Raw genomic sequence first — 21,530 nt, 5'->3', positions numbered from 1 at the left:
GTATGACCAAATCTAGGATGGGCGATCGATCGTTTTCAATATTAGCAGCGGTCAACTGGAATAAACTTCCTCTAGAACTACGTCTGACTGAAGAATATCTAATGTTCAGGAAAAAACTAAAAACACATTTATTTCCCAGCTACTAAACTGTAATCTAAAATCCTCCCCGCCTATACTCAATTATGCTTCCTAGCGCCGTGATGTCCTTTGGAATGAATGTTGCGCTTTATAAATAAATGAAAAAATAAACATGTGGAAGTCATACTTCAGCAAGCAGCCCAGCTGGGTCAGATGCTCCGGTATTTCTGGGTTTTGTGAATCTGGCCCATTTTTAATGAGTTTGTGTTGTTGCCGGGGTCCACTTACAGTTCAAATTCGAACTCCTCGTTTCTTTCTTTAGAACGTTTAGACATGGCACCCAATCTGACAGAATTCCTTGGCCTCAGCTACAAATGACAAATCTTTAATGTGTTCCTCTTAATGTCTCCAGACCTGTGGGCATCAGTTGGGCACGATAGGTTATGGAAATGGGTGCCTGGGGAAGGTATTTTTTTCTCCGCGCAGTCCACAAAAATAAAATTAATGACCGCTCCTTTCCAAAAGCAGAAAATGAATAAACATAATAAAGTAAAAGATCAGGCACTCTGCGGGTTGTCATAGCAACCAACTGTTGTGCCGGTATGTGCTGTGTAGTGGATAATTACATTTAATCTGTGTCTAGCACAAATAAAAAACGCCGGTTCAAAATGACATTGCATTACCCAAATGAACAGAATCGTGCTGCGCGGGGGCTGTGTGGTTTGACAGGATACATTATTTTAAGGGGTTAGCTGACACCGAAATGTGGTCTCAGCATGGTACAACTTTTTTAGCGTTGTTAACCTAAATGTATACGTTTTAATAGCACTGGGTTAGAACAAGGTTGTCTGTATTTGCTGAGAGGCTATAAGTCAGAACAATTGTTAAAGTTTCATTTAATGTGCGGGAGGTATTTGCCAATCAACAGAGTACTCATCACCTAATCTCTCTCCTTTACTAGTCTGGCAGGAAGGGGGAAAGCAGTTTTTCAGACTCGGGGATACTGCGCTGGAAAGGCTGTACAATCCAGCCCTTGTTCCAGGGGCACGCCGCGCATGCATGCACTACAATGAACTGAACTGAGGAGGTCAGAACCGTGGCAGAGACTACACTGAAAAGTCTCCTTTCGGGGCAGTAGTGTTCTTGTGAAGCTGGGTGCCAGCAAAATGTTGTTGTGTCTGCACTTGGCAGTAGGCGCTAGCCCTCCCAATGTTGTCACTCCATTGTAGGCTTGCATTCCGTGTAACTTCTTGTCATTAGATCTTAGGTTACTGTGACAAGAGGGTCAACCTATTTCCATATTCATTAAAACATGATTGGTTACAATGAAACTTTGTGCACAAAAGCAGTTTTATAAACACGTTTATGGTATACCATACCATACATATATGGAATAGAATTTTGGACATATAATAAGCTTTTCAAATGATTTATACAGATTTCAATGTAGTGTTACAATTATCCCAATGTTGTGTTACAGCGCAAACTTGGTCAGACTTGGTAAACTTCTCTTGGCCTTCAGTAGCGCATGTATACCACTTGCCATTTGCAGTGGAGAGGCGCTAACTACTCCCATGATGTAACCTACAAGGAGATCCACATGGGACAGAAAAATGTTCCAGAGGCAACAATCTATAGTTCGGGGTTCCTCTCTCTCTTCCCCCTGAATCAATGTGTGTTTTTTTTGTTAGAAGTCAAATTAGTAGAGAATAAATGCAAAACAGAGATGACACATGTCACACGTAATGTGGCAATGGATAAAATAAAGAAGGGAAATGTTAATAAACAAGCTAATATGATACTGGTTGTATTCCTTCTTCGTACAATGCATTTGCTACTAATCATTAACAAACATCTATTTCTTTACTTTTGCTATAATCGCGGCACCCCGCTTTACTTTTAATGTTAAATGTAAAGCGCCGGTGCCACGATTAGAAAGCATTGGCATCGCCAATAGGTCTCGCCTTTGGGACCTCATAAGTGTTTAGCCATCCAACAGTTGCATGACTAAATACTTATAAGGTCCCAAAAGCGAGACCTATTGGCTATGCCAATGCTTGTTCAGATTATTGTTTGAACTTGAGTCTACGTTTTTACTGTTAGGAAAACGGATACATCTCAAAGAACTGGTTAACATTTCAGCTTGCACACTCAATTTAGTAGTTGCAGAGTTTATGCTTGTAATACTGTTGAACTTAAGCATATTTGGTCCTCAAATACAGAACAGCAGGTGTTCAGTGGAAACGTTTACTTAATCGCAAGCAAAGAGAGTACTCAATCTAATTTCTGCTTCTGGGGAAGCAGTTTCAACTGTGGTGTACCACCGCATCATAGTGGTATAAATACCCCTAGTTAAAGTATGTAAAACATTTAAGGGAGATGGTTAATGTTTTTTTTTTTTATGGTGATAGATTGCATACTTGTATTGTTTGAATTATCTCTAAAATCTATCACTTTCTAGAGAATTATTCAGTGTAGAAAATGTGCTCTTAAATGCAAAATGTATCCAGAGGATTAGAGAGGCCTAAAGAGCTAACCTAGTATTCCTGAGGAGAGTCAGGCCTGCTGAGAAGACCATGAATTGCTAGAATATTTTAAGAGTGTACCTTCAGGACGACCTTCATAACTATGGCTTGTTCACTTCGGGTTGTTGTGCTACAGAAAGTGAAATTTGGCCCAATTTTCAATTTTTGGTAGGTTGGATCAACCTTTTACATGTAGGCTGGTTCCTAATATACATTATATTAATACAATTAATACAATTTGGGCAGTGCATTTATAATGTAGGCTGGTTCCTAATATACATAATATTGATACAATTTGGGTGGTGCATTCATAACACACCTGCTTGAAAAGTCTACCAGCTGCCACTGCAGGAAAAGTACTCAAGGAGAACGTGTCTTCATCCTGAATATATGTATTTAATTCCACTCTATACAGGAAAATATAAAATGGCGTACATCATTATCTATTCCAAATCCAAATCCATGAATTTGATTGCAAACAATGTCACACATGCTTTCAGTTTACATGTTAACTTGATTGATATTATGGTGCACAACTCTGCATCTTGGAGTACCGCACAGAACATGAACAAAATGCTGTTATGTAGCTAGAACAAATATTCATGGTAAATTCACAAAAATACATAAGACACAAATTGTGCATTCTAAACCTTTGGCAAGTGCCATAAGGAATATACAAACATAAAAACCACATTCTTTGATTTACAATTTCAAGTAAGTGTAAAAGTGCAGTATTTACAGTTTATCTATGCATTTATAAATATAAACATTTATTGTACATAGAAAGAGCCTAACAAGCTGTTAAGGATGATGCAATAAGCCACAAAATATTTCAGAGGAAGGTTTCACTTTACATTACTTTAGGTTCATCAGCCTATTTCGTCCTATCATTTGAAAATAACACAGCCACAACTTCAACAGACTACTTTATGATGTAGAGCTTAAGGTGGCTGGGGAATATAGAGCCACATTAGATGCTGAGTGTAGCAGTTTGGTGTTTTGCTTTTGCCCCAGTTTCAATTTTCGTTCATGTTGCTTTTAAGAAAAATTGTATCCTGGCATAGCTGAAGTGGGAGAAGTGTTTTACTTTGATACAAAGCTTAACATCAATGAACCTGCAGTTGTGCTAGCTAAGGACTGCCAATGCCTCCCAAAAGGGCCCAATGCTAGTCCAGTATTGGGCACACAGGACAATAAACAAAATGCAGATGCATCTGACAGACATTGACACATCCTTTTATAAATAAGTGACCAGCTACCAGTCTATGCCTGAAATTCAGAGACCTAGCCATGTAATTAAATGTATTACTGAAGGGTTTGTTCATGTCAAATTAATTCTTTAAACAGTTTTAACAGGTCATAAACTTGTGTATTAAGCTAAATGAGGATAGATGATTGGAATTTGAAGCTAAGTAGTTATTAACATTTGCTGTGTCGTTTTTTAATCCATCGTGTCCTAAGTCATCATAGTTGGTAGACACAACTGTGTTCCTATATCATTTATTTACAACAGCTGCTTCCGCCTTCCTTCAATTGGCACTATCACCCCCTACTGCACCACCCACTAAACTAGGTTTCTTCAAAACACTATTTAAACATACATGCATTGTAGGGGTTGCGTGAATATTTCAATCTGATAGTCCGAGGATGCTGCTTGGTCATTGAAGTAGCTGTTTCATAATTAAAAAAACCATTATTAGAAAGTAGTACATCCTATGAAGTTAAAGATACATTTTTAAAGAGTACAGTTTGCGAGTGTGTACAGGTGACCTAAAGTTACAGCTAACTGGGCTTCTTTGCATTTCAATGAAGCCAGACATCTTTCTCACACCAATTGAATGACAGCAGCAAAATAAAGGGTTACAAGTCAACATTGTTGGCACAGAATCTGCCTGTCAAAATTAAGAAAAGCAGGAAGCAACCCCGATAAGATAATACACTAAGTACAGTTTAATACTTTTACATGCTGTCAGGGTAAGAAGTTTCAATATTATGAGTTTACTTTAATTTCTTCTGTTCCGTATTACAAGAAATAAACCTCAATTATAACTTAAACCAAAGCAATCTAAGACTTCCTTTCCTTTGTGGAAAATGTTACGGAGGACTTCCAACTAACAATGTATTAAATCCAAGATGAAGGAGATTTTAAAAATGTAAGTCCTTTAGAAAACAAAGACTTGGAAAAGAGAAACTACAGGAATAAAGATTTAAATATTGTAAATTACTACAATTAAGCCATTACAAAAATATCTACCTACAAAAATATTGATGTTTGAAATTCCAAAACATAGCCAAACTCGCATCCCTTACAGTTATGGACCTGAACTGAGTTTATATTCAAAATCCAGGAAGGCACATGCATCATAGTGTCAATATAAGCATGCAAATATTTTATTAGGCAAATATTTTATGGTTATTTCTGTAGTCTATATTTTCACCTTACGCAAATTGTTGGCTTAAGATTAAAAAATTACGGTGACAGTGAAGTATGGTCAAGCACAGCCACAAACCGATCACAGATTAGCAGAAGGTGCCTTGAGCAGCCACTAATATGTTAACACTATCTTGTGATCAATATAAATTACGCAATGATGGAATACAGTCTAATCATTCTTTTGATTGATATGTATCATCACCACATATTAAAATGCAATATTATGTTTTAATTTTCTAAAATGTTTTACTCCCTTCAAGTTGAACTCTGGTAAACGTTCAAGAACATTTTGGAACTCATCAGCAGTGTGTAGGTTGTTTTATTACTTAGCAGAAATTTCACTATAATGTGTACATGGATTGGGTATTAGAAATCACTACTTCCGCTCATAAAAGAATATCTGGACTTTGAAATCAAAAAACAATCTTGTAATGTGGCAAGGACACATATGTTCAGTTTCAAACAATAATTTTGAATTATACATCCCTATTAAAACAGAATTCAAGTCATTTCTATTTTAAGATACAATGCAGAAGCCTTTGTGGTGTTTCTAAATGCCAATTGTCTGCATGACCCATTCATATCAAGGGAAGGCAGAAGAAGCGGACTAATGTGAGAATTAGTCACGACATTCTCACATAAACCATTTGATGTTGGGTGTGTGCTAGCATTTGTTAGGCACGAGATGATTGCAGTTTAAATTCAGTGAAAGTGATAAAATAAAATAATAATAAACAGAGTTGGTCTACTAAAGCATAATTCTGACGACCAGCCACAAAAAGAACTTTTCAAAATTGCTCTGATGATAATTCGTGCCTTACAAGACAATGAAATAAATTGTTTCATTTAGTCTGTGTACAATTAAACATCAGCTCTCTGACCAGTAGACCAGTGAAGGCACTAGTATGGTTATGTCCTACACCCAAACAACTTCTAAAGAGATAATACATTATATCAAGGAACCGTGCAATACAGTTTTCTTTTCAGATGGCTACCTTTCTATAATGACACTTCCGACACTTGATTTGAATCCAGACAGGAGATTCCCTTTAGTGTTTAAAAGTAGGCATGCTGTTGAGGTATCATACTTACACAAGCATTTGGTTACGCATAAACTGATTTATAAATACATGCATTTGTTTCAGACTAATATCTTAACAAAATACATTCATAAAATGCTCACTAATTATCCTTAGGAAGGGGTCACGTTCATGTACTCAGGGTTGGAGACTACCATTCTAAGACCCAATGCTTTCTGTCAGGTGAATGTATGGTAGAACAACAACTAGGCAGTAAGAAGGGAGCATTACTCTCTTCCTTGGAATAGCATAAAAAATGTCTAGAAAGTATGTTAAAAATGTGAATAGACTATAGTTGACAAATGCCCTGTGGGAACAGTTTCAAACAAATCCTACAAATGCTCAGTCAGAGCTACAGATTGTTTTGAAAATCAATCATTTGTTGAATCTGAAATGATAATTCAAGGGTATAACAGACTAATGCTTAGCCAAAGTGCAGGGCAGTATAATCCAGTCCTGCTTCCTACAAAGAAAGAGATGTTCAAACAAGTTGCCTCTACCCAGGGATACCGAGGGTATTCCTAGACTTGCAGCCTGAAGAAACAGCCTCTGAACTACTGCTTGAAAAAACAGCATTTGAGCTGCCACACGCATCACTGCTGCTGCATCTGACAGTATCAAAACACTTTAGAGTATGGAACCGGATCTGGAAGATATCAGAACTCAGACTGTACAAGAAGACTCCAATACAATAAAACGGTAAGAGGAAAATAAACAGGGCACACACTTGGAGAAGCATCTAGCTGTATTGCAATAGAATCAGATACGGTGAGAGAACCAGTGGGGGTGTAAGTAAAGTAGTAGCTACGAAATAGCCACACCGTGGTATGTACAGCATGTAAGAGAAGGGTGGCACCACCACTCATAACAAGCTCACAGGATACACACTGCATGTGATGCTTATCAGTGCACAGACTGCAGCATGACAAGAAAACGATACCACAGATACAAAATTAACACACAAACTAGATGATCCCTTCATCTCAGAAACCTGGCTCCACACCATGCATATCTTTGATAGCCTAGTCCTATCTAGATACCACATTCAACACTATGGAGATAGAATTGAAATTCATCTACAAGTCTACATGGCCATTCAGTCTCCTGCAGCAGTCACTGCTCAAATCTTTTGAACTCCTTACATACCTTTTCACACTATCTGGAGCCCAGACCGACATCTTCCCCCTTGTCTGCAAACCTTCTGAGTTCATGCTCCATCTTTAACATCAAAATCTTTTAGAACATTATCTCAGCGTTAATGAACATTTGCAACAACATTTTATTTTGGACCTCAACGTCCCTGTGGATGCAACCAACAGTACCATGAAAAAGCACTCCTCAGCCTTAGAACAACCACTAATATTATACAACCGATCTCAATCCCCGGCCCTCATCCAATGCAATACTCTACTCCAAGCCCACCTTTCGGTATCAGCCACTCCTCCCCACAATGTCCCTCTATCTGGATCACACTAAATGTAATATTCACTGATATACTGACACAGATTTAGCATAAGGTCATAAGACCACACCTGTCCTTTAGAGTGCCTTTCAGTGTAATCACCCTCAACCACAGACCTAGGTTTCGCATTTGCAAGGGTTAAACCAAAAAGTACAAAACCATAGGCCCCTGTCAACAGACACCCACTATATTGTAATGCAGCAGCCAGCAGACTACAAACCACACTTGCATAAGTCATAACAGTGCCCTATCCATTGACTTAACCCTTTGTATCAGAGAAAAAGAGAGAAGGTAAGCGATTGGTTGCCTTTCATCCAAAATACTGAAAGTGCAGACCCGAGTTCATTTATTTTTCCACATTAAGAAAACGAAAATGACCTTATGCAGGTCGAAAGAAGCAACTTGCTAGTATCCAACACAAAACCAATATTTGTAAAGATCTGCACTAATAAGCAAAACATCTTACACAGCTAGTTAAAACAGTTCATGCACCAATCCCTTGCAACTGTTTAACAGTGTGTTTAATAAAATCATTTGATATCACTTTTAAAATATTAGTACTTGCTTGGAAAGAAAACTTTAATTTGGTTTGACTAGTGTCATTCAATAGTGACAGAAGTTGCAACCGGCTGATTTACCATGATGCTGGGTGGTGGTGAAAAGGTTTATTTATTGCATGTTCTTAGGTTTCTGCTATATTTGGTTATTGGCATTCACATAGCGCCCAATATCCTACTGCATCGACGCACTTTGAGTAATGTGAGGAGGAATTCTGCAAACTGCTCTGAGGTTTTAAATTGCAAATTGAATTCTGCTCTAGCCTGAGTAAATGAGCTATAAATAGGGTGTATTGGTATTGTCTTATATTATATGAATCTGCCAGCTTCAATGAGTTGTGGGAGAATGCTCTTGGTCTTAGATGGGCATGTGCAGATGGCTGAACTTGCAAAGAATGGCAGAGTGTTCTCTGATTTTATTTAGTCCCAGTCCCTCGTGAGTTGGGTGTGGAGAGGGATGCTCTCAGTTCAGTTTGTCTAGGCAGTAAAGTATGAGTCAGTTATCTTTGAAGCAAGGTGGGAGTGCTTAGGAGTGACAGTATAACAGTGTGCAGTGTAGGCAGTTTTCCAGTTTATGAATTCTTAAAACCTGTTCAGATGTTATAAACTATTTGAAATTGTACCCCTCACATTTGCAAGAGATCAAAATCCAGATCAAAATTGACAAATCGAGCTCAAAATTCACTACTTTCTCTCATCATGGAATCTGGAGCAACTATACATGTGTTAACATGGAGGCAAGGGGGCTGCTGTTTTTAACACTTTGGACTTCCAGAATGCCATCACTATTATTCTGAAAGCAATATTCAGAGTGACTAACAAGATCGCACAAAATCCATCAGGCAAAGACGCCTGCTGCAGGGTATGCGAGTCAAACTGAGACTCAGCTCACAATACACTGGTTGGACTGTGGTGAGGAGCTTATTCAGACTTTTTGTTTTAGCAATGTTCACGTCATTTGGGATTTCCCACTTTTAAGCACGGTGGTGCCCAAAACCTTTAAAAAATAGTTTTTACACATCCGTAGGTCCTTGAAAGGGGGTGACAATATTTCCATCCATTAACTATCAGCAACAATAATGTAGAATCATCAGCATCAGATCTGCATTCAGTTTGAAGATCATCAGTTACTTACACCGATGGTATTATGAACGATGCAATATAATTCGGAGATGGACAATAGTTTAGACGAGAGAGTGTGGAAAGACAATAACCATGAACGAGGAACAAAGGGGGAATCTGGTAGCTTTCTCAATTTTTAGCATCATTCAGGATAGATAATAAAGAAAGACTGAGTAGCCGAGGTGTAGAAGACAACATGGAGGAGAAGCGGCTTCTGCAGGGACAAGGAGCATGGAAAGCATAGAAAGGCTGGATGCACAGTAGTTCTAATAAAAACAAGGTGCGAAACAGTGGGAAGCTAGGAAGAGGAGGGCTGCTCATCAGGGAAAACTGGGAAGCGATGAGGGTTAGACAACACAGAACTCAATCTAAGTACAACTAGTAGGAGAAATGCCTGTCAAAGTATACAATAGTATACCTTGGATTACCAACAGTTAACTTGACTGCAACTCAATCAAACCCACAAAATAATGAAAATAAAGTAATGTAACTCAAAAATTAAATATCTAAGACAACAGAACTATGGTCAATCATTGTACCATGGAAAATATAAACTGTGCAAGATTAAGGCATTAAACGCAGTGCAATACTTTTCATTTGCATCCCTTTTGAACCTTATTCTAGTGTGTGGTCGAAGAGTGCTCCATATTCTCCGATGATGGCCCACAGCAAAGGACAGTGACTAATCCTCCGTGTGTAGGCTCTCCAGACCATGCACCTATTTTGGGCTTTCCCGACCATCAGTCGACTCTAGTTTCAAGTAAAAAAAGGACAAGGGTGTTCAGTTGTTTAAAAGGCAGATATCTCAAAGTGTCAAGGTGATAAGTGTTGCGGTGAACTCTTCTCGTCCCCTGTTGGAGTGGGCTTTAGTATGGACAGTTTTCGAGGATGAAGCTGAGGACTTCTTCGAAGATTGTCATCCATCTGTAACAAAATGAAAGTTTAATGAGATGTAAAAATGAAACTCCATGAACCCAAGAACAGCATACCTGTGTCACTTTACCAGTGATCATTGTCAATGTTCTTCATCAATATTTCAAAATAACACAAAATTATTGGTTCCATAGTTTCACCCTTTCTTTTTCTTAGGGGTGGTATTTTCTTCTCTCTCACGTCTCAGTATAATGGCAATTTATAATCATAATGTATTGTTTTCAGGTGTATTGACTGCCCATTTTTCAATCAAACTACAGTTCTAGAAATGGGGGCTGTTGAGACAACACAGAGGTGTACAGCGAGTTGGTTCCTGCCTCCAAACTGAAAATAACCCAAGACCCGAAAGAAGTGGGTATTTGCAGGGCCATCCTTCCCTTGTGCTCCAGGTGTTCTTTGACACATGGAGGCAAAGGAAGGACAGGTTGCTGCTGAGTCACCTACTCCAGGTCTTAGAGGACAAGAGAAATAATGAAAAACTAGGTTCTGTCTCACCACATCCCTCAACCTATCTTTCTGGTGTCAGACCAAGGGAAACAGCACTTATCTGACTGCACTGGATAGTCGCTCTTCCAACCTGATAGACTAACTTTATTCACCACACGTATATGGAGACAAATTGTGACAATTCTGATTTCTTCACAGTGCTCCACTAGGTGTTTCCAGAGTAGGATTCCAAGTGTGTATGAGAAAACTCAAGCTTTTCCCACAATGTATAGGATACACTTAGATGTCATGTTACCACTGTTTACATGACATCACTGGTGACATCACATATCATACCTCGTCACACCACAAATTACACCATCGATAACATCCTTGAAGGTGGTCAACACCGCAACACCAGAGAATACATTGTGTTCAGGCTCTGGGCAGACAGACTGGCCATACACACGGACTGTGCTGAGACCAACACTTCCTTTGGCCACGACCAGTGGGCTCTGATCACACGTAGCAGGGAGGAACAGCCCTGAAAATAAGACTTCACTCAACATCTCTACTCCAGGGGATCGCTGTGCACAAGGATTGACTTTGCATATAGTGCACGGAGTGTAGAACCACCCTTCAGTAGACCTCGAACTGTGTTTACCCAAAGTCAGGGTGCCAAGCCTGGCCATTGACCAAGCCTGGCATAACTGATATCCCCAGTGATCATCTGTGATATAATGGGTGAGGCCTTCAGGAGAGTATGGGAGGGTTATGTTTTCACAGATCACCACAGCTGGTGACTCAGATTTTAGATCGACCATTCTGCCTAAAGTGCCTCGGGGGAATTTCAGTTTTTTAAATATTTTTTAATATATTTAAAATTCTGACGATTGCCCACAGTGCTCTTTATGGCCGGGGGCCTAAATATCTCCAGAGGAGATTTTCCTTCTATGTTCCAGGGAGACAACTGCGCTCTTCTTCACAACTGTTTGCGCAGACAGACCGCTTCAACCAACAAAGGCTTGGCGGGAGTTCTGCCTTTCGGAAAGCTGCTCTTGCTTGGAACACTCTCCCGCTGGCCTTACGTAGCATTCAAGATCTTGTCACTTTTAAGAAAAAGCTCAAAACCCTCCTCTTTTAGGTGTCTTTTACTTTCAACCGTTTCTTTGGCTCGCACCGGGACACTCTCTGGAGTAGCTGTGCACGCTACAAATTTAAATAATAAATAAATAATAAACATGTTATTTTCTCATGTAAGTAATAACAATAACTTCCCTTTAACAATAGTGGTTTCTCTTGGATTGATGGACCCAACAAAGACTAGTTGAATGCATCAGGAAATAGCACCTACCCTTTCAATATTTGCATACAGTCCTTTGTGACCTTTCAACTCTGTTTTACTGTATGTGTTTCATTTTTGTCAGTTCTCTGTTTCTAGTAGTCTCATATTCCTAGTTTAGAGGCAGGAGATGGAACACGGTGGATCCTGAACTCCAACTTGCCTAGTGGTTTTGTTTCTTGCAACGATCAGTACTGCGTGAAGCAAAAAGGAAAGGAAGGAGCATCCAGTTACTGGGCAAAACACTCCCTTACTCACTGCTCATTCCCTGAAGGCTTTTGAGCCAGATGCTGGCGTGGATGTGCAGCTAACACATGCAGCGGGTGCCCTGAAGGCAAGTCCTTCGGCGCCCATCCGTGCCACGGTCAGTTCAGAGCAGAGAATGCTGCATCTTCCTTGTCCTACTTCACCTATTCATGTGACATACTTCTTTGTTCTTTACCCACCCATCATATCATTCGATCCCTACTCACTCATTACCACCTCACTCCCAGCCATACTCCGGGAAATTGCCCTCAACTTAATGGTCTTTTAATGTCAGGTCTGTCCCACACTATTCTGGTGAATTGCATTTTTATAAACTTCTAGTTATGACATTTTATTTCTTACAGAAACTTGATTGTGAGATTCTCTGTGCCAGATATCGAATGTGCTTTACCCCATCATACATAATTATTACACATCAATCAGGCATCCGGGCTCGGATTTGGCACCACAATAGTGAACAGAAACACGTGTGATAACTTGCATATCTCCACTGCAACCCTTATGTTCAGTGAAGTACTCTAGATGCAACTAGCAATATCTCTCACAGCATCTTTCTAGGAAGCATTGATTTATCATCCTCCTTGGCCCTGCTGCTCATTTTAGCACACACTGATTCAGCTCCTGGCCCTTTTTATTTATCATGGAATCACCTAACATTCTTATCATGGGAGACATTAACAACAGGATAGACAAGTCACACCTGTCTGACATTAACAACAGGATAGACAAGCCACACCTGCCTGACATTAACACCAGGCTAGACAAGCCACACCTGTCTGACATTAACAGCAGGATAGACAAGCCACACCTGCCTGACATTAACACCGGGCTAGACAAGCCACATCTGCCTGATGTTAACACCAAGATAGACAAGCCACACCTGCCTGCCAATAACACCATGATAGATAAGCCACACCTGCCTGCCAATAACACCAGGATAGATAAGCCACACCTGTCTGACATTAACACCAGGATAGACAAGACACACCTCCCTTACGTTTACACCAGGATAGACAAGCCACACCTGCCTGACATTAACACCAGGATAGACAAGCAACACCTTCCTGACATTAACAAAAGGATAGAGAAGCCACACCTGCCTGACGTAACCACCAGGCTAGACAAGCCACATCTGCCTGATGTTAACACCAGGATAGACAAGACACACCTGCCTGCCAATAACACCATGATAGATAAGCCACACCTGTCTGACATTAACACCAGGATAGACAAGCCTCACATGCCTGACATTAACACCAACACAGACAAGCCACACCTGTCTGACATTAACACCAGGATAGACAAGACACACCTCCCTTACGTTTACACCAGGATAGACAAGCCACACCTGCCTGACATTAACACCAGGCTAGACAAGCCACACCTGTCTGACATTAACAGCAGGATAGACAAGCCACACCTGCCTGACATTAACACCGGGCTAGACAAGCCACACCTGTCTGACATTAACAACAGGATAGACAAGCCTCACATGCCTGACATTAACAACAGGATAGACAAGCCTCACATGACTGACATTAACACCAGGATAGACAAGCCACACCTGTCTGACATTAACAACAGGATAGACAAGCCACACCTGCTTGCCAATAACACCAGGATAGATAAGCCACACCTGTCTGACATTAACACCAAGATAGACAAGCCACACCTGCCTGCCAATAACACCATGATAGATAAGCCACACCTGCCTGCCAATAACACCAGGATAGATAAGCCACACCTGTCTGACATTAACACCAGGATAGACAAGACACACCTCCCTTACGTTTACACCAGGATAGACAAGCCACACCTGCCTGACATTAACACCAGGATAGACAAGCCACACCTTCCTGACATTAACAAAAGGATAGAGAAGCCACGCCTGCCTGACGTAACCACCAGGCTAGACAAGCCACATCTGCCTGATGTTAACACCAGGATAGACAAGACACACCTGCCTGCCAATAACACCATGATAGATAAGCCACACCTGTCTGACATTAACACCAGGATAGACAAGCCTCACATGCCTGACATTAACACCAAGACAGACAAGCCACACCTGTCTGACATTAACACCAGGATAGACAAGACACACCTCCCTTACGTTTACACCAGGATAGACAAGCCACACCTGCCTGACATTAACACCAGGATAGCAAGCCACACCTGCCTGACATTAACAACGGGATAGACAAGCCACACCTGCCTGACATTAACAGGATTTACAAGCCCCACCTGCCTGACATTAACAGCAGGATAGACAAGCCACACCTGCCTAACATTAACACAGGGATAGACAAGCCACACCTGCCTAACGTTACCACCAGGATAGCAAGCCACACCTGCCTAACGTTACCACCAGGATAGCAAGCCACACCTGCCTGACATGAACACCAGGATAGACAATCCACACCTGCCTGACATTAACAACGGGATAGACAAGCCACACCTGCCTGACATTAACAGCAGGATAGACAAGCCACACTTGCCTGACAATAACAACATGATGGACAAGACACACCTGCCTGGCTTTGACACTAGGATAGACAAGCCACAGCTGCCTGACTCTACTTCTGTTCTTGACTCTAGCACTGCAGTCTATTTGCCCAAAGGTCACAGTGTGCCCATTTTCCTACCCAGTACGGTGCCCACCATAGCACTGCAGTCACATCGTCATTTATTTAAAATCCTTCCATTTGAACTTCATCACTCTCTTTCCTCTTCTTCATTCTTGATTCAACAATGAAAGACAGTGGGATAAACTTTAACTCATTGGTATCCAATGCTTTCCATGAGGTTGCCCATCTCAAAAAGGTTACATCTGTGATTACAGACCCTTAGCTCTTTGGTATTCCTCTGAATTAAGCTGGACAATGTAATACAGAGCATCTGGTTTACTGCCCATGGGTGAAAAAATGCTATCTGGCAGAACTTCCAAAAAGCTGCTTAATATTAAGAGTGCCAATGTTAATGTATCCTGTAGTCAAGACTCTAAAAACTCGGCTAACGTAGACTTTGGTACAGTGAAATCTGGCCAATCAGGTTTCCAAACAGTCTGATATACAATATTCACAGAATTTTAGCCTTTTATACACTATGCCTTTTCTTGCTCTTATTTCTTCCCTTCTGTCAGAGCATAGAAAGTGGCTGCTCTCTTTAAGTCTAATAAACCAGGTAACCCTTCCATTCCTTTCCCAGCACTTTTGTTTTCTTCTTCCTTAGATGCATTTGCCCTTATGCAACAATGCTTCTTTAGCCTTCGCAGTAGTGCCCACTGCCAGAAAACAAGCCCTAGTAGAGCGGTTACTCAAAAAGAAACCTAAGACTGACCACAAAGTACTTAGTATTTTTTGACCCATCTCACTACTCCATTTTCCCAACAAAATCTTGGAACACATATAAAGTCCTAGCTTTCCACTTTCCTTGAATCTATGGATATTTTTGATCTGCCCCAATGTTGTTTCAAATATCACCACAGTAATATGTTGTCTCTCTTCGAAGTGTTGGATGGATTTTGGTGACCTTCAATTAGGACAGCACAACTGCCTTGATCCTATTTGATATTTCAACAGCATTCATCAATCAATGTTCTGCAATGGGACCCCAGGGTCCTGCCCTTGGATACCTTTGTTAGCTCCTATACCAACATTCTCGGACTGTTCATCTTCCCTCATTTCAAACTTCTTCCAAGATCGTAACCTATAGAATCACATGTGGTCCTCCCTCAGTCCCACTGTTTCAACATATAAATATCACCCACCTAGCTCACCTAAATTGCTTTTATAGGCTAACAATGATGGCCTATGTCAACAGCACTCAAATTGTCATCAGCATGGAAGACAGAAGGGCCACCTTCTGCACCTGCTTTTTTGACAGAGGCCACTGCTTGAGGTTAACCACCCTGAAGTTGAACTTGGATATCACAGAGGTACTGACTACGAGAGACCCTCCTTCGGTATGGTCTTCCTTATGGTGGCCACCCTCCCTTGGTGCCCCCACAAAATCTTCCCATGCAGTCAAGAATCTTGGTTTCTGGTTTGACAATCCTCTCTTTTTCCACCCAGGTTTCTCAAATGTTTTCCAAACGTTTTTATTGCATTAGTCTTGTCAGCATGAATCTCCTTGGCTTCCTGAAAACTGCATGAAAGGCAATGTACTCTCTAACTTAAATTACTCACCTTGATTAGATCTCTTTGTATTCAGGACTGACCAGAGCCCTCATTGTCTGTATTCAGGTAGTTCAAAGTTCTACCATGTGCCTCCTCCTCAACCTTCACAGATGTGCCTCCATCTGTCATATTCTTCCCACCCTCCACTGCCTCCTCATCGACAAACTAATTCTCTGTATGACTCTGCATTTGTCACTGTGCTTATTACAGCACCAGCCCTCTCTACATTTGGTGCTATACCGCTTCCAGCAGACTTCATTCAGAATATCTGTATTATCTCCATTCATCTAACTATAAGAATGCCTCTCTGGGAAATAGATCCTTTTCCCATTTGGCAACATAGTACCGGAAAAAACTCCTGTTGTCTAGCAGACTTCTTTCCAACCATCAGAAAGCCTTGAAAACCTGACTGTTCACTCCTCCTCCTCTACCATGCAAACTCTTTAACTCTTCTGTCTCTTCTTATAGTTGGGCCCTCCAGTCAGTTGCCAGCCAGCATCAGAAGACCCTTTGGGGTAATGGTTCGCCTTTTAAAAAAACATAAATGAAAAAGTTACTTAACTTCAGTAAAGATCTTTCTGGTGGATACTCATTCTAACTGCAGATTCCTCACTGTGTGAATAACCCAATGGCCCAAACTAGATCTGGAGATTTTTGCCAGCAATACTCAAGTGCGCTAGCAGGAGGAATTGTGCAGAACCGCATCAACTTCATTCCGCACCGAAAGTGACACCTGAACCCACCCCTCTGAGCTGATATAAGTTTCTTTCTTTCTGCACCTTAGTAGGCAAATCTGGAGCTCCTTCCCTCAACCTTTCTTTTGACAAATTTTCCTTTGAAAGCTTCCTACACTGCTAGGGAACATGTCCTCACTGAAGATTACAGGGTTTAAACCTTGTAGGAAATGTCACATGCAGATGTATGTGACAGACTCCCAAGAGGGATGTCTCTGGTGCCAAGGATCTTCATACAACTAAGTCCAGCAGAGACTGCGCCCGGAAGAATACCAGTGCAATCTGATATTGGAAAACCAAGCTCTACGTTGCAGAGCACTGGTAAAAGGTGCCCTCGACATGGCCCAGTCCAAGTCGAGGACGCAGACCGATACCCATTCTCAGGGCTGTTCCTATAAAAGGTCCTCTTCCCAATCCAAGTCATCAGGTAAGTCGAAGTTGAAAAAGAAACACAAGAAGATAAGGTGTGATCTCCCTCGTCCTGCCACTCTCCTCTAGAGTAATTGCAAGAAAGTTAAGGAGCCTCCTGGTTTTGGCCCCGGTCTCTTACAGAGAAACAGATGCCACAGCTCATCCCAATGCTACCCAAATTTACAGGTCCCTCGGCGAAGCAGCAAGAAGAGGCTTTCATAGAAGCCATGTTGTGAATCTACGGCACTCTTCAACCTCCCTCTGGTGTGCAATCGGGCCCCAAGGATTGAGAAGGCCTCCCGTCATACTACAAGCAGTGGATCTGTCCTCGAGACAGTCAGCACCTCTTCACGCTGCTGCGGGGTCTACCCAGACTCCAGGGCCGATGCTCAGCCAGGGGAAAGAGCCTTTACCACGAAGATTTTACTACGAACAACAATAACGCATTTTTTACACTGTAAATACTCTATGTATGTCACCACATCCCAGGTTTGAACTGTTGTCTTGCCAGCACGTTGTGCTGGAATTGAGCAGTTGCCGCAGGAGATTGAAGGTGGAAGCATGTTCTTGCGGAGCAGTGTTTTTGGTATGCTGTGCAGTGTTTTTGGTATGCAATAAACCTTTATTTAAAAGACAACGCTGTGTCTTTACAGCCATGTACATGGCAACCAAAATCCAACAACAGCTGAGGAAAATAAATAAAATACACTTTCCTTTTGTTGTTTACCTGCCTGCATTGAAGGAAAGACTAGGACCGTGTGCATGGTAACCGCAAGCCAGGCAGCCGGAAATAGGAAGGGGCGTTGAGAGGAGAGCACAATCTGAGATCAGGAGCACATCCTGTTTCACGGGTGCGGTATAACTACTTCTAAAAATAAAGCATGAATTGGGAATGTTGCTTTTTCACATTACCAGTGTGACTGAACCTTGATTTAACGTAAAAAATCTTTGCCGTTACCAATCTGAGCTTCTCTATTTTCAGGACCCGCCATCTTGGTGGTGGCTTTTTTTCAATATGTAAACCATAGTGTTTAAAGCACAATTTTAACATTTATTTACAACGTTTTTCAATTTATGAGATGTAATCAACACAGCAAATTTTAATAACAATTAAAAGTAATATTAAAAAATATCCGATGTAATGATATGCGTGGTGACGGTGTGCGTGCTAGTCATGTTTGTAGCAATTGCATCTATAATCAATGCAAATGTAATTATGTCCTATTGGTTTGCGTGGTCAATACTGTGATGTAAAGACCCCTGTAGTAAAACCACGCGCGGTAATGTCCTACATCTCCAGCCAGATTGCGAATCCCGTGCCATGATCCACACCGCCCCTGCCACATTGATACCGACACGTCCCAACGCTGGAGGAAGAACCCATTGTCTTATCAGATTCTGGAACGAACCAGACACAACCTCAATCAAAGTTGCGCCCTCCAAAACCTTTCATGCAGCCAGGCCAACCTCATTCTGACTCAAACAGACCACTGCCGCTGCTTAGGACGCTCCACATTCCTTTTACCTCAGACTCTGAACAAAGTCAACATGGGGATACATGGAGATGACAGGGATGATGTATCCCATTATTACGACAAGGAGAATCTTTATATGGACCTTCAGGAGGCTAGTGGGCTACACACCTCCCCAGACAGAGGGTACAAGACCCTGCCCTGCTGCCGAGACGAAACATCCTCCCAAGCAGACAACTTGATCGGAGGACAGATGCGCAAGCCCACTAAAATTATTTTAGCCCGGCTGTTGTTCTTGAGAACTTGAGCCAGAAGAGGCAGGGGTGCAAAGGCATACAGGGGTCCCCAGCTCCACTACAGGCAGAATGCCACTCTGAGAAAGAGTCTTCTTGGGAATTTCAGCAAGGAAAAATTTTGACATTGCGCGAGAGATTGAGCCAAGGTTCTTCACATTGCCTCCGGCTGTGTCATTCATAATTTGCTAAGCGTCTGCGGCTGAGTTAGTTCGCTCTGGGTGGGTGGTTTATTACCAAGGAGAAGTAGGGCCTCCTGGCACAGAGCCGAAGACCCCACACTGTCCTGTTTCTTGCAGTACCACATGGCAGTGGTGCGGTCCGTGAGCACCTCTACCAGCCTCCCTCTGATGGTTGGCAGGAAGGCGTTCAACGCGAAACGAATGACCTTCACTCCCAACAGATAGACGTGGAGTCTTCCCAATCCAGCAGCAAAGCATTTGTCACCACCGTCAGCTCTGGGTGAGGTAAGATGAGGGGTCTGCCTCTGGCCTAAAAGTGGTCTAAAAACCACCACTGCAGATCTTTTGCAGTCTCCTATAAAATCAGGATTGAATTTGATAGATTTCTAAGGTGCTGCGCCCACCGGGACTTCAGATCTCAATGTAAAGCCTACATGAGCCATCTGCCATGATCGACCAGGAGGATATAGGAGGCCAACAGTCCCAGTAGCCTTAGCAATTTTTACTAAGATCCAGGACAGAGGCTAAAATATAGTCTAGGAGCGTCTGAAGGAGTTGGGTGTAACACTGGCACGTTATAAGGTTCACCATCATCTGGAGGTGGTCTACCATCACCTTCATGAACACTCAACGGGCACAGGTGAGGCCGACAGGAAGTACCCCAAACTGAAAACGCTCCTCGCCCACTGTGAACCGTAGATAATGCCTGTGAGACTGCAGGACGGGAATATGGAAATAAGCAGCCTGCAGGTCCAAGACTACACTTCAATCTCTAGAATCCAGGGCAGAAAGAACGTGGGCTAGAGTGAACATCTTGACTTTGTCATTTTGCTGGAAGGTGTTGAGAGGGCAAAGATGTAACATCTGACGAACACCTCCATCATTCTTTGGCACAAGGAAGTAACAACCAGTTGCTACTTCTGAGTCTGGTACCCTCTCTATGGCAAATTTGGCTAATAAAACCTGGCCTTCCTGCTGCAAAGTGGACATGTGGTTCTCTGTCAGCCACCCTAATGGGGATAGATGGTGTGATAGAGTAGAACGAAAACCCGTTGGACAATTTGGAGGACCCCCATTTGTTGGAACTAATGTCTTACCACCCCTGGAGGAAATTCAGCTCCTGCCCCTACAGAGTGGATGAATACAGTAAAGAACACTCTAAAGCTTTTTTTTCAAGTTGTGGTTGCTGGAGGGGCGGGAGACTGAGCTGGGTGTTGTTTCTTATGTCTCAGGAAGCCACAGCCCTAACCTCGAAAGGACTGAGGGGGTCTATTGTGATGTCGACGGGGTCTGGCTTTATCTATATGCCAATCCCTGGCATAATCCCGAAAGGAACACAATTACTAGGAAAACTGCCTGGCAGCTGTGGAAAGACCCAAATGACGAGCTGTGAAACGACTCTTTGAAGTGTTCAAGGTCCTTCTCACCGAAGAAGCAAGAACCATCAAATGGCACAAGCGTCAAGGATGCCTGGACATCCCCATAGAAGCCCATGGACCTCAACAAGCGTGGTGGCAAAGCACCATGCTCGTGCCAATCAGCGACCCAAGCAAGCTGTCATATTTAGGCCAGAGCGGCTTACAAATGTAGTCACATTCCGATCATACTGAATAGTTTGCGTAAAAGATGCCCATAAACTGTCAGCAACCTCCAGTAAGACAGATTGACCATGTCCCGTAGCAAATGGATGTAGTGCATAGGGAGGCAACTAGAATTTATTGAACAGAGGTCAAGACAGGCAGAGGGACACTTCCATATGCTTTCCAAATGCCTTCATACGCTTGCATTAACGGTCAGGAGGGGTTGAAGGAAAAGCATTAGGGTTGACTTTGCTGGTAGACGCCTGCACCACCAAGCTCTCTGGAGTTGGATGCTATGTAAGAAAGTCAGGGTTGCCTGGAGCGGGTCTGTGGTGACGAGCGACCTGTCTATTGACCAGAGGGCCAGAACAAAGTTTTGCCCAAGTGCACAAAAGCATATCCGTAAAGGCTTCATTAACGGCAATAAGAGGTTCTGAAGGTACCTCGCCAGGCTG

The 21,530-nt window shown here is 42.1% G+C and overlaps 1 protein-coding gene across 1 annotated transcript in view; it reads right to left on the bottom strand.

Moving 5' to 3' along the window:
• Positions 1–2,979: 2,979 nt before the first annotated feature.
• Positions 2,980–21,530, bottom strand: part of MTX3 (metaxin 3) — a 168,859-nt gene continuing 150,308 nt past the window's right edge. Inside the window, exon 9 of the mRNA XM_085632246.1 lies at positions 2,980–10,181. Within this exon, the coding sequence (XP_085488372.1) occupies positions 10,071–10,181 (111 nt within the window). The 3' untranslated portion in view covers positions 2,980–10,070. The remainder of the gene's footprint in view (positions 10,182–21,530) is intronic.

The sequence above is a fragment of the Triturus cristatus genome, chromosome 2_1 (assembly GCF_964204655.1).
Source record: "Triturus cristatus chromosome 2_1, aTriCri1.1, whole genome shotgun sequence".
Classification (NCBI taxonomy): domain Eukaryota; kingdom Metazoa; phylum Chordata; class Amphibia; order Caudata; family Salamandridae; genus Triturus; species Triturus cristatus.
Note: the sequence above shows the minus strand (reverse complement) of the source record. Positions and strands in the feature narration are given on the sequence as shown.